This window comes from Gorilla gorilla, chromosome 12, assembly GCF_029281585.2.
Source record: "Gorilla gorilla gorilla isolate KB3781 chromosome 12, NHGRI_mGorGor1-v2.1_pri, whole genome shotgun sequence".
In the NCBI taxonomy this organism is placed as follows: Eukaryota; Metazoa; Chordata; class Mammalia; order Primates; family Hominidae; genus Gorilla; species Gorilla gorilla.
Window position 1 is genome coordinate 59,181,141 of NC_073236.2, and position 15,185 is coordinate 59,196,325.

Genomic DNA, 15,185 nt, shown 5'->3' on the forward strand with positions numbered 1-15,185 from the left:
GATCCTTGCCTTAAACTTGAATATTTCTAATTTGTCTCTATTTTTCTATCATATGGCAGACAGATCTAGGAATACCACCATGGGGGTAGACAGGCATCATGAGGAAACAAAAAGTTCTCTATCTAATGGCCTTGAACCAATTTCAAAAGATACGGTCTTAGATATCATAGAACATAGGCCATTGTATGGAGCAACAGCCCAGCTATAAACAAAGTAGTGCCCTGATTCCTCATTTGTCATTGCCTCTTGTGTTGACAAGCTTGGAGACTTCAGGAAGAGCAATGGTGACTGTGCCAATGCAAAATTTGAGTATTCCAGTGTCCCCTATCAGTCTATCATCTAATTCTAGTACCCAAACCCAACAAAATCAGTTATACACATAAAAGCTTGCTGTGATGTGGTTGCTATGTTTCCAGTGATAGCAAAAGAGAGGAGTTAGAGGAATCAGGAGCAGTGGTGGTTATTTTCACTGTGTAAAATGTGATTTGCTATAAACAACCTCAGATGAGAGCACAGATTTCTGACCCATGAATCTCTGGGGTACCACGTCTCTGGAGTTTAGAAATACCCTCAAACCATTTTAGTAAACACGGTCCCTGTGTGCCAAGCCAAAGTCTTAGGTGTCCACTCACCCGTGCGCTCTGCCCTGCAATGAGCTGGTCATCCTCAGTCTGAACACTTGTCCTGCTACGCACATCATAATCTTCCTGCTCAAAGTCAGAATCATCCTCTAGTTCTTCTGGGGTCTAAAGACAAAAAGATATAAGTCAGCATATTTAAATTGATAACCTTCACCCCCATCCACACACTTCATTGCACAGGCTAAATATCCCCCAGAAAACAGAGCTTATAGCATCCTACATAGCACCCACACAGCTATGTGGGTGAGTATTAGCCGGAATGCAGTCAGAAAAATCAAGCTGCCCTAATTTACTTTAAAAAATATATTTTATTTATTATTTCCTCACACAGGTATAGTAAGTCTAACTTGCAGTGATATGCTAATTTTAAGAAAAATGATATCTGTGTATTATTTCCACCCATCCAAATCTATTGAAAGAAAAGATCCATCAACAACAAAATTTACACCTATACTTCTATAATGCCACTTTTGCTCTATAAACAAAAAAGTTGATTATCTCCAGGCCAAAGGCTAGACCTGATGGAATATCTGATTTGGTCACAAAGCCATAAGGTATAACGGTTATAAGCACAGGCTCTAGAGTCAAGACTGCCTGAATATGAGCCCCTATGTGCTCATAAATAAACTATCTTACCTCTCTTAGTTTGACTTCTTCCTCTGTAAATTGAGGTTGATAATAGTAGCTACCTCTATGATTGCTGTGAAGATTAGGCAATGTATTATCTGTATAGTATCAGACACAGAGTAGGTATTTTTTAAATGTTTGTCATCATTATTACTTAGGGTTTGTTGTTTGTTTTGAGACAGGGTCTCACTGTGTAGCCCAGGCTGGAGTGCAGCAGTGGGATCTTGGCTCACTATAACTTCCACCTCCCAGGTTCAAGTTATTCTTGTACCTCAGCCACCCAAGTAGCTGGGATTACAGGTGTACACCATCATGCTTGGCTAATTTTTGTATTTTTTAGTAGAGACAAGGTTTCACCACGTTGGCCAGGCTGGTCTGGAACTCCTGGCCTCAAGTGATCTGCCCGCATTGGCCTCCCAAATTGCTAGGATTACAAGCATGAGTCAGTGTGCCTGGCCCATCATTATTATTGGGATTTTTAATCAATTCATTCAACAAAGTTTATGAAATGAAGCTACTGATTACCACATACCCATAAAGGATTAAATAACTTTTACATATGTATTATCAATTTAGCTCAGATGAGCACAGTGACATTAGGGATCATTCTCTATTTAGAGGTAAGTAATACAAGGTGCAAAGAAATTAAGCCATGTGCCCCATATCCCTAAATTAGTTAATAAAGAACCAGAAGTTAGATCTAAACACCCAGGTGTGTCTGACTCCAAACATACTTCTCATTATTAGTTTTTGTTGTAGTTTATTCACGTTACAAATTTAGCAAGAACTGAAGTTATAAAATTGCTTAAAAAGAGTAGAGTTGGATCAAGATCCTTTCCAATCTATAAAGTCAGTGATAAGGAAAAGATAAGAAAGAATCCATAAGCCCAGGAACAAAACACCTTTCCATCTTCAATGGCAATAATTAATAATAGATAACTGTGCATTAAGTGCTTACCATGTATGTGTCTGTCAATGTTTCTTCTAAGTGCTTTACAGGCACTAACTCACGCAGGTTTCTTAACACTCCTATGATGTAGACATTATTTTCTCCATTTTCCAGGTAGGAAAACTGAGGCATGAGATGTTATAGCTTGCTCTAAGGCTTTGCTAACTCTATGAGGTTAAATTCGAAAGGTGGTAAGGATGGTGCACAAAAGTGAGTGAGTGAATCAGTGTGAGATTAGCCTGACAGGTGATGGTCTTCCACAGACTGCCTCTTGGCATACAGTAGGACCACATTCCAGGGCGTTGTCTTTCAAAAGAAAAGAGCAGACCACAAGGAATACCGATGATGTAGCTGCCCATTCCCCATCCAAAAGGGCACATTTTTATTCTGCTGGTTTCTTTGGCTACCACAGTGTAATTAATCAGGTGTGGTTATTGATGAAGGCTTGAGATTGGTCAGACAGGCATAAAATGGGGTCCTTCATGCCAATAGCACGTTATGCCTAGTAATTTTCCAAGCTTTGGCATATCACTCTTGTTTTTCCTTCTCTCTCACCATCAACCTTATTAACATTCACTCAGTCATCTACAGATGTTTACTTTCATAGGAATATTAAAATAAGGAAAGAAGAAAGAGGTTTTGTTCTCATATTTTATTAACTAAAACAGGGGTACAGTAGGCAGAGCCTAGTTCAAGTAACTGGTTGTATTTTTATTGTGGACAGAGACAATATTCTCTGATCATTTCTCCCTCTTTTGCAGTGTACTGTGGGACAATTATAGCAAGTTGGTAAATTCAGCTGACAGATGAGATGACAAGATTACAAGCGCTTTTTGTCATAAGTTCTTGAAAGAGAAAAAGTAAATCGAAAAATCTCATTCAACAAAAATAAGCAGAATATGACAGTTCTTATAGTACTGTGCCCAAACATTTCAGTGATCTGTGCATTCAGTAGATGAGTCAATGACAAACCCAACCTGGCAGCATAAAGCTAATAATGATGAATTTTTATTCAAGAGACAATGGCCCAAGAACCAAAATAAAGAAAAACATTAAAATCAAAAGAGGTATTAACCTGGACGAGGACTCAGGGGACCTGCATGTTTTGACCTAACTCTGCCATTCACAAGCTATATGTCTTTGGCAAGTCACTTAGTTTCACTACTTCTGTGTCTCCCTGCTCATAAAACGGAGATTATAATTGCTATATGCACTTTCTGCCCCACAGGACTCCTAAGCTTAGATGTATAGGAAAATGCTTTAGGAACCATAAAAATTAACTAAATTCATAAATGATGGTGATAATTACTGTGCTTAATAATAAAATATAACACCTAATAACAACAACAGCAATAATAATGGCAATCATTGTTTACCACCCACTATGGGACAGGCATTCAGCTAAAGAATTTGATCCTTACAAAAACCTAATGAAATAAATGTAATCACCATTTTATAGGTGTGTGAACAGGCTCAGAACTGTTGAGTATATTTTCCAAAGCATCACACCTAGCAAGCGATGGAGGTGGGCAACAAGTTGAAGGTTTCAGAGCCCATGATTTTAACCATCACAAATACCCCCAGGCAAATAGATGAGCTTAAGCTATTTACATGTACCTTAAACACGCAACAAACCCATCCAGCCCATCCATATAAAAAGTTCTGTGCATGTGCAGTTTGCTAATTGCATGTGAGTGTGTCTCCTACTCGTGGCATTCTTTTTTGAATTACACATTTTTAAAACTATGAGTGCTATTTTTTAGTTGGTCAAAGACCTCCGTGAATTAAAGGAAACATGGAAAATTACAGAGGGTCTGCAAATGGGCCCAGGAAGATTACGCTTGTATTATTAGATAGTGTTACAGGGTAAAGGAATAAATAAAATAAACAGTTCACTGTACTGGAGGGTAGAGACTGAGGGTGAAAGTTCTATGTGCTCTTTGGGAAGGCTTTTTTCAATAAACAGAAACTATTTAAAGTCTACTCCTAGTCTCGTGGTTCCACTATTTTATGTTTTGTTGTGGAAGTGGGTCATATCTGTAAAATGGCACAAAGTATTCAGACTCCAGAATCTCTCCTAAGAGTCTATGAGATTAATTTGTGCCCATTACAGGGGCCCAGGGAGATCATGTGGCTTGACCAGGGTCATACCGCATGTCAGTTGCAAAACAGGACCCGTTCACCTGCTGCTGGTGCTCTATTCCTCTGCAACAGCCTCTATAGAGAAACAAAGTGAGAAAGTATTGAAGGATTCAGTCATTTCACCTGGACATGTGAGTTGCTGAGTAAATTTTACAAATGAGTCCCGGTGAAATGACTCTGAATCCTTCAATATTTTCTCATGTTTCATAAAATGTAATAAGAACCATTGAAAGAAAGGGCCCAAATGTGTATGAGAATTTCACTGGGAGAAGGCTGAGAATATTGGTTGGCAGGAGAGCTTGAGAGATGCATGAGGTAGGATTTCCCAACAGAGCTCAACACCACTGGAATGGGCTGCAGACTAGAAAATCAAATTAGAGATCCAAAGGTAAAAACAACAACAACAACAACAAACAAAAACAAAAAACAAAACAACAATAACAACAACAAAATGAAAAAACTCCCTAGTCAGGAGTGATTGGCGACCAGCAAATCTGGCCTGGCCTGGATTATTCTGGAGGTTCCTAACTGATCTTGCTTCTGCTCTTGCCCCATACATTCTGTTCTCACCAGCATAGCCATGGTGGTCCTTTTAAGGTCTAAGTCAGATCACACTATTCCCCTGCTCAGAACCCTCCAGTGGCTCTCAACTCATTCAATAAGGTCCTTAGGTCTCTAGGTCAAGTTCCTGGCTCCAACCTTTGCACTTGCCATTTCCTCCACCGGAAACATGCTCCACCTGAGTACCGTTAGGGCTTATTTCTTCTTCCTTCTCCCAGTATCTTCTCAAATGCCACCCAGGTACCTCCTTTCATGAGATCCATGCCCACCAGAAGCTCTATCCCCTTTAGGATACTTTGGTTTTCTCTGTGGCATAATGTTTGACATTATATTTCCTTGTTTATTCTCTGTCTCCTACCAGAGGAATAGAAATCCTGTGAGGGTAGAGACTTTTGTTTGCTTTGTTCATCCTGTATTAAGGGCAACTCCAAAAGTTTGGACATCTAATAAGCTTTCAGCAAATAAATGAATAACCAAGACAGAATTACCAATTTTTAATCATACTGAACTATTTCTAATTAATAAATCTAGACACCTTAAGAGGCCATGTTGATTAACATATTTCATACAGAATTCAAGAGATGTCTATGTGCTACCCTTGAAATTTTAAAATATCTGGCAATGCTCCAGGGCACCTTGATACACAGTTTGGGAGACGTGAAGTTAAACTGTAACCTCCGCCTCCCAGGTTCAAGCAATTCTCCTCCCACAGCCTCCCAAGTAGCTAGGATTACAGATGCATGCCAATATGCCCGGCTGATTTTTGTTTTTTTTGTTTGTTTGTTTTGTTTTTTTTTAGTAGAGACAGGGTTTCACCATGTTGGCCAGGCTTGTCTTGAACTCCCGACCTCAGGTGATCCACCTGCCTCGGCTCCCCCAAAAAACAATACATATTAAAGAAGGTGTCTTTGAACACAAACTCACATAAAACAAGGTTAAGTATTGATCAGTTGATAAAAGTGCGGCCAGAAGCTCACAGTAACCTAACCCTGTATTTCTCCTAGAAGCAATGATTCAAGATTCACAAATTTCGTGTTCACAGTGAATCTGTAGAACACTAACTACTGTAAGAAATGAAAAATGACTATATGTTGGTCTGCCAGATTTGCATATATATTTTTAAGCCACTTTGTGGGGATAATCAGAAAATTCCTATGTGCCTAACAGATCCCAATGGACAAGCCTCAGGAAGAAACAAAAAAAAAAAAAAAATGGTTTCATGGAAGAGGGGTAGATTGCTCCAGCAGAAAAGGGAGGTCCTGACAGCTGAGGCTGGAATACAGTAAGAACAAACTTTGTCTACTTCAGAGGGTTGCCTGGAGCTGGCCTCAAGCACTCGGATACCAACATCACCATTAAATATGTATTGACTGCCAAGAGACAAGATGATAAAGAATTTGACCCTTCAGGATCCTTTCTGTATTGTTTTTGGGAAAAGAAAAATCTTTCTTTGCAGCCTTTGGGAGGGAAGGAGGTATGGTCAAATTTTCTGGGAAAGAAACAATTCTACTTGTCTTATTGTTTATCTTCCTTAGCACAAGGGATTTTTTTAAAGTAGACTCAATCATTACATTCAGAAAGAAAACCAAGAAATTATTTAAGTGCAAAATGAAGCCATTTGGGTGCTGAATGGAGAAGGATTTTAAAAATAACAATTTGTACATACTGTACATTTCTCTCCTCCTAAATTTTAAGTGGTGTGAAATCCGTCTAATCAAACCACTTGAAATGTCGAGATAGAGAAATGACACTTTATGTGACAAAGATACGACATTTTATCTAAAATTTTGTGTGTGTGTGTGTATGTGTGTGTTACAGCTCATGAATAAGTAAGTGAATGATGGCTATAAACTTTCTCATCCTCCTAGATGAATGGTTGTGACAAACATGTGAAGGCTAACAAAGCAGAAAAATGGCAAAAGAGGGAATATATCTTGAGGATTACAGTGGGATTTAGTACCAAATGCTTTGAAAATATAACTCTCATGGTCTATCACTTTATTTCACAAGTTAGTACAAAAATGATCTAATTTCTCATGGACCTAAAAGGCTGACTATCCTTCCTTGCCCTCTCTTCCGATTCTTATAACTCTTTTCTCTGTCCCCCTCCCATATTTCTAGGCATCTCTCTCCCTCTCTTACACACACATACACGCACACACACCCAGAAAGAAAGAGAGAGAAAGATTTAGGCTCTGTGCCAAACAAAACACCATAGTGTGCCAAAAAATGATATTTTGGATACATTTGGTTAAATAAAATATATTTTTGAAATTATAATTAATTTCATCTTTTTGCTTTTGTAGTGTGTTTACTAGAATATTTTAAGTTACAAGTGTGGATACCATTCTACTGGACAGCATGCTTTTGGGATTAGAACTGCAGAAGCCCCACCTCTGCTTCAAATATAATAGCAATAAATGTGCTTTTGCATATGCAGTATATTTGAAGAAATAAAGATTATTATGTGGCTAATAAATATGTTTGTTTGGACATTACTATGCTAAACTGTTGGTAAGATAAGGAGAAAAAAGTCATCTTATAATGGATTATACAGCAGTTAAATAAAATGAGGTTAGCTAGATGTCTTAACAGACATATGTGAATGTGCCTTGTGGGTGAACAAAAAGTTGCAAATGATGCTGTATGAGTGTTTAAATCAACTACAATATATATTTTCTAGGCCTGTGAATATATATATTAATTATTTAGACAACATTTTGGAAGACACACCTACCTAACAACAGAAGTCTGAAGATGGGAAGATAGTGGAGCGGGTAATAAGAGGTTTGATGTTAGGCTATCCAGCCTTATTTATAATGTCTGAATTATTTTTATACAAAGAGAATGTAATTATGTATCACTTCATAGTTGCATGATAATAACTGTTACTATTATGTGTTATTATAAACACTACTATGCTGTGTAATCTTCATTTCTTTCCAGCCCATGGTCTTCGGATCCTGATGGGAAGAGTGTTAGCAAGAGGTACAAATGGAAAATAGCAGGGGTATGCCTAAAGGTTGTATGAAACTGAGGAAGTAAAGCATGCAAGAAGTAGGCAGGGTGTTGCCCTTCAGAATATTCAGTGCTCACTTGAGCTTGTTGATATTACTCATCCCTTCATAAGTATAAAGCTCACCTTGTCTGACTAATAAGGAGCCAAACAGCTTACCAAGCTAAACTCAGTAATTACAAAATAAATAAGACAGTTAGCTCTTTAGTTTCCTACTAGGAGATCTGACCAGCTCTGAGCTACAGAGGCCTCACATACCCTGATCATCAGCACAGCCTTTCTGATGTCCCGAACGCCGTCATACACCAGGCGAGAGGCATCGATGAACTCATTCTCCTCAAATGGTTGAGGAACGTTGGCACTCAGGGCTTCAATGGCAACCTCTACTTGTTCAGCGAAGCGTGGCATCACTGGGTTAAAAATAAAAAGCAGAGGATTAGGCAATTTTTCTCTCACTACCTCTTATTCCAGCTCTTGGGCAAAGTGGCAGGTCCTCGGGCATTCTAAAAGTTAAGTGGAGCAAGACACTCATCTGTCCAGTTTGAAGTGAGCCCAATTTAGTAGTCTTTATGACAGTTACCTCAGGAGCAGGGAAAGGAAACTTTCCCAATTGTTATTCTATGCATGGTGATGGCTTGCAAAAGAGAAAGTTTTTGAAATCTGCCCACAGTAGTGTGGTGTAGTATGTGAATATAGTTTTCATGTTACCCTAACCCCAAACTGAGTTGCATTTCTGCTGGTTGCTGCTGGTTCCTGGTTACTGTAAATCCTTGGCCACGTTTTAACCTGTTTCTTTGTCTATAAAATATAATAAAATCCTACTTCATGATTCAGTGGGATAATGCAAAAAAGTTTTGGGTGGAATCTGGCCCTTTGGAAGTATCAATAAATATTTAACTAATATCGGATGTTACAGTCATAGCTGGTGAGTAGCAGACCTTAACCCAAATGGCTTCACAATCAAATGTGGATGAAATGATACAACCCTTCCCACTTTTGTCAGAAATGCTGGACTTGAGACATGGGGGAGGGGAGGGTGGAGCAAGGGAAGATGGGGAAGGAGTGTGTAATAGAAAAGAGGGAGACAGACACGGGACATTTCAGCAGAATGTCCTATGGAAAGAGAAGACCAATGGGCTCAAAGATAAAGTGTTCCATCTTACCAGGACCACCTGAATGTGAAAGAGCATACGTATATAAATTTCTAAAATGCTGACACTTCGTTCTTTTCACAGGGATCCTGCACACACCCTAGAGATTAGTGGAAAGTAAACTCAGCGGAGCGTCTGGAATACCTCCACTAACTTCTTAAAAGATGCTGCTGATTCACTGATTCTCAAAAATTATAATTCAATTTTCTCAGCTTTTATCCTGTAACAATCAATTTGTATAGTAAATGAAAGCCAAAAGCATATTCGTTTTATTTACAAGGATGATAAAATAGAAACATCATTCATCTATTTCCATTCCTGAACTTTCATGCCTGATTCCTCTTTATACTCACTTTCATCCTCTGTGGATACTTTAATATCCATTTTAATCCCTCTGTGAGAAATTCTGCTAAATTACTTTACTCTGTAGGGTCAGAGTATTCAAGATAAAACATTCCTGGAAAAATGTATTTCTACCAGGAAAAGACAGACTTAAAAAAGGAGTGCGAGACAGCAGGGTTAGAGGAAAACTGTGTGCCCACACTTTAGTAGAAATTATCGAAACCACAGCATGCATGGGGAAATCTCCTTCTATGGATGAATTACTATAATTGGTTCTCTATATTACTTGAATTTTTCATTTGGGCTTTTAAGCTATATTTAGATAAAAGAATTTGGGAAATATTAAGCTGTACTGCCACAAATACGAATCAAATAAAACTATATTTCTAAAAACCACTGCATTAAACTCAGACTATTTGAGTTATTCATTTGTGTTGGGAATAAACTTTTTTAAATGACTCAATAGTGAGCATGAAATTATTTTTGTACATATTAGAATTTGAGAATAAGTATCTTCTTAAATATAATTACAAGTTCCCTCTTTCTTAAACTGAGTTATATTAATGCCACTCCATGGTGTCTACGTTGCCATAAGTATGACCATCAGTGATGTTATAGTTCTATGTAATACTACAAAGGAGCTTTCAGAGGCATAAAACTGTTTATCCCTATGGATATAACTGATAAAGAATTAGTGCTCCTACATTGTATATAAAATAAATAGACTAATCCCGCAAATCAATAAGGAAAAATATTAAAAATTGACAAAGAATTAGTACACTCAGTTCACAGAAAAGCAATCCATATTGCTGATAAATACACAGTAAGACTTCACCCATAATCAGAGAAATAATGCAAACAATGAGATGTAATTTCATACTTATAGGCACAGGTAAACAAATTAAAGCATAATAATATTAATCATATTGAGCATGCAGACACAATGGTACCCTTCTACTACAGATGGGAGAACAATGGTTACACATCATTTCGGCAAGTGCTTTGACAAAATCTAGTAAAATCCACTCCCTGTGATTTCGGGCATTCTCTAGGGGCTTGGCCAAATATTAACTTCTAAAGAGATGCTGATTAGGAAGGGTAAGTAATTGTACATTGGAGTCACAAAAATGTTTTTGTGTCTCTATAACCATAGAGACAGTTGTTTCCTGCTAGGTTATATATTCAAAGAGTCAAGAAGAAAATTATACAAAACCTGAGAATGAAAATAATTGCTTTAAGGGAGCTCTGTCTACAGGCTCTACCCCAGCCCTATTCTGAATCCTCCAACTCAGGAACCACTTTGATATGCTCATTGCAGATCCACAGACAGTACATCTGGGTGGGATAAAACAGACTTAGGGATGTGAGTCAGGGGACAGTCAATATATTAAAGTGAATAAGCCCTGAGGTCAAAGTTTGAGTGGGAAAAACAATATCGTTTGAGTAGGAAAAGAAACATCGTTTGTGAAAAATTTTTAAATACACAAATGAAAACTGTGCATTATTTAAACATATACATTTGTACATGTTCTTACATGTTCTAAAAGGATATATACCACTTTAAATATAGTAGTTACCTTTGAGATGGAAGGAGAGACATTTGTTATATTAGTCTCTGTTCTTTTTGTATCTTTGAATCTTTTCATAATTCACATGTTTAAAAAGAAATCAAATTATTCTCAAGGTTGTACTTCTTATAGAACTGGGCTCTGAAAAAATAAAGTTCTATCACATGGCCCACAACATGATAGAAACCAATCTGAACAATATCATTAAGTGAGGAAGCCCCTCAGAAATTATGACTGTGATCAAACACTTAATATTCTGCCTTAGTAACTGCCAACTAAGAAGTTGAGTGGGAAAATGCCCACCACTCAGACCCCAACCTGCATGAACACACCTCTATTTGCATGAAGACCTTTCTCGAATATAAAGGGGTGAAAAAGGTTATGGTGTTGCTTTGTTTGTGCAAGGTCACCCTGAGGAAGAGATGGGGAGGAGGACAATGTAGAAGGTGACACGCTATTAGGTTGGTGCAAAAATAATTGCGGTTTTTGCCATCTTGCTAAAACCACCTCCTGGCCTGATACTGCACCCAAGGATGAGAGAAGAAAGCTAAAACCTAAATGGACTATTTTCATAGGGGATGCTCTGCAACTCAGAATACATCTAGTAATGCTGTGACATAAAGTTTGGAGAAGAGGATTCTATTTGCACCAGCGTGACACACATTATCTCTCTAGTGAGATTTGGATGGTAGGATTTTGGTATAAACAACAGTGTTATTGACCTGGGGTTGTCAGAAGTGGCAGAAACAATGAATTTTTATGAAGAGATTGGAACAGAAATACCATCGACCTTTCAAGGAAAAAAAAACGATAGGGGAGAGGGTGCAAGTTCTTTATTTTTAAAATAGGGGCTCAGAGTGCAATTGAACCTTAATATTTAAACCATCTTATTATATTCTTTGGCCAATAAAACATAAAACTCGAACTCATTCAATTCATTATATTTACTGTAACTGACAAGACATCTATTTTTTTCTTACCATAAGTCAGTGTTTTTCTGGGTCTGACCCCTAAGAAACTCTTTCTCTGAGACCAATCCTAAGCACAGTTCAATATTTATTTAGGGATCGGTCAACTGCTACTGTTCTTTAATCACCAATACCTCTGCTCTCCACATTGCTGCTCTTCGCTCATTCGGTCTTATCCTATTCTGCCTTTAAGAGTGATGAGGCTGGGCACGGTGGCTCACACGTGTAATTCCAGCACTTTGGGAAGCCAAGGTGGGTGGATCACCTGAGGTCAGGAGTTCAAGAATAGCCTGGGCAACATGGTGAAACCCCACCTCTACTAAAAATACAAAACATAGCCAGGCATGGTGGCAGGTGCCTGTAATCCCAGCTACTCGAGAGGCTGAGGCATGAGAATCGCTTGAACCCAGGAGGCAGAAGTTGCAGTGAACCAAGATCGCACCACTGAACTTCAGCCTGGGCAACAGAGCGAGACTCTGTCTCAAAACAGAAAGAGTGATGAGACATAAAAACAAAAGTTTATAGAACAATGACCCATCTTGACAGAACCTAAGATGTTAGTTTGACTATTAATTTTTCTAATACTTTGGTAATGTCTAAAAAATCTAGGCCAGGCGCCTTGGCTCATGCCTGTAATCCCAGCACTTTGGGAGGCCGAGGAGGGTGGATCACGAGGTCAGGAGATCGAGACCATTGTGGGTAACACAGTGAAACCCCGTCTCTACTAAAAATACAAAAAATTAGCTGGGTGTGGTGGTGGGTGCCTGTAGTCCCAGCTACTTGGGAGGCTGAGGCAGGAGAATGGCATCAATCTGGGAGGCAGAGCTTGCAGTGAGCCGAGATGGTGCCACTGCACTCCAGCCTGGGCAACAAGCAAGACTCCATCTCAAAAACAAACAAACAAACAAAAAAACAAACAAACAAACAAACAAAAAAAACCTAAATACCCCAAAAGTAATACTGAGACAGAAAAAGTTTCAAACTTCCTCAAATATGATGCTGCTTCTGCCTCTCACTAATTAGGACAAAACGCAGCATTGCCTTTGTGATGCACACATTGTGTATTAACAGAGTTTTTGATATAGGAATATAAATAGAAACTTCTTTCTGCTTTCTGAATTACATCCAAAAACTGTAGGCACCACTTTACAGTTATTTATCAGAAATGCTGATTTGTTCTTAATAGCTTATGTCTGAAAGGGTGATCAAATTCAGAGATAAAGTTTTAAATTCTAGCTATATTTCCGTATGCAGCACACACACTAGGCCACAAAACGATGATATTCTAGGAGTAATGAAATCAGAGTTAAGTATGCATATAAAAATCAAGGTCGCATCATTCTAGTGTTGATCGAGATCCTAAACCAGAGGTGAGAAAGTTCTGGAATAAATTCTCCTGAGAGACGTCAGGGGTGAAGTTTCAGAACACAGGGTGAGTCAGTTAAATGAATGAGAAGTTGTGTTATATATTCAAATAGGACTGCTGACAACCCAAAGGGCAAAATCCAAGGTCAACCAAAGGTAGTGGAGATGAGTAGTCAGGTAACCTCGCTACCCTCAGGTATATAAAAGGTCCTTACCCCTGCTTTAAGTATTCCAATGATTCCCTATACTACAGAGAACTATAAAACCTCTTTATCAAGAAACAAACACAAAAAGCATCTATTATCTGCCTATATGGTTCTTGTGTCTTTCTGTCTCACCCCTTATTACCACATATTCTCAAATGTTCCAGTTAGACAGAATTACTTCAATATCTCCAAATATGAAATGGACCCATAGCAACATATCCATGAATGATTTATTCTCTCATACTGAAATGTACATACTCATCTTTGGCCCAGGTGAACTCCTCCTCAATCTTCAATCTCCAGTGTAGAACTAATTGCCATTGTGAAGCCTTCTTTAATCCTCAGAACCCAAAGTAGACAGTTCTCTACAATTCTCTGTAATTTTATAGCATCCTAATCTCACACACACACACACACACACGCACACCATTATAGCACTCAGTATACTGTATTAGGCTAGTTCATCAGTATTTCTGTATGTCAACTGTTTCACATATGAGTCGCCTTCAGGCAGAGACCATCTCTGCTTCATTCTTTGCATTTAAACCCTTGTCCTGCTTCTAGCACAGACAATCTATCCAGTTGGGTAGAGAAGGATAAGAAGTAAAAGAATAGGACAGGAATAAATGGGGAAAATTAAGATGAAGAACTCCTTTGTCATCCAGTATTTCACGGACAAAGTGAGTAGCATCACATTTCACATAACAAGTCTCTCTTTTTCTGCCCATCATTTAGCATTGGTTCAGTAATTTTATTAAAAAGTATCACGAGTCATTTAACAAGTGATTAGTGGGCATTCTGGGTTTGGTCTGTAGGGACTTTTCAGAAACCTGAGCTCAGGATTCTTTCAGGACTCTGCTTCTTCAGAAGGAGCATCACCATTGAGCAAGAAAGATTCATAATTCTATTCTCAACTAGTTCGCCAAGGCCAGTCAAGCACATCTGCATGCACAGGGGTCACCCAACTGTGGTGATGCAGTCATCCAACACACTCTGAGTGTGTTTCTTGCACAAATTTTATTATGGAGCATAGAGAAAAGAAAATAGACAAAGCCCCTGTTCGAGAGAGATAAACAGTTTAGTAACTGTTAACATAAAATAAAAAGAAAAGAGCATTGAAAGGAATCTAAAAATAAAATAAAATATCACGACAGGGATGGAATTGCAGCTAATTCCAGTGCAGGAATTAGTACAATATCCTCCCCCCATCACAGACAGTCACTGAGCCTCTAATTGGAGCCAGAAAATATTAATTTGGAGGATCACTGTGGGGCCATTCCAGTGTCCCCTATACCAGGTAAGTGATGTTTGATGTTATTTCTACAGGTAAAGTATTCTTTCCCAAAAATGGTTCCTGTCAGACACTGCTAAGGGATTATTCAGGTGGCCCCCTAATTAGATGACAGAAGAGAGGAAAAAAAGGGTAAAAGAGAGTGTGATATAAACTACTGGCGCCCTAAAGTTGCCCAAAGGGGACTCTGACTGGCATTTATAAGGCACTGGGTGTGCCTTGACAATTCCACACATCCATGAAGCATAATCAGTTGTAAGAAGACCGAGTCTGAAGTTCCAATTCACAGTCAATGTAGAAGTAGAAACTACCCCAAAATGAAGCCATAACACATCTCTCCCTTTAGTTCCACTTAAGA

At 38.5% G+C, this 15,185-nt stretch overlaps 1 protein-coding gene across 9 annotated transcripts in view; it reads right to left on the reverse strand.

The window, feature by feature from the left end:
- The window catches only part of CTNNA2 (catenin alpha 2), a 1,198,185-nt gene that overhangs the window by 65,579 nt on the left and 1,117,421 nt on the right, over nucleotides 1–15,185 (reverse strand). For all 9 annotated transcript variants that reach the window (XM_055378924.2, XM_019021073.4, XM_019021071.4 and 6 more), the window contains 2 exons: nucleotides 8,195–8,346; nucleotides 633–746 (listed from right to left, as the gene is read on the reverse strand). In XM_055378924.2, coding sequence (XP_055234899.1) covers nucleotides 633–746; nucleotides 8,195–8,346 — 266 coding nt within the window. The remainder of the gene's footprint in view (nucleotides 1–632; nucleotides 747–8,194; nucleotides 8,347–15,185) is intronic.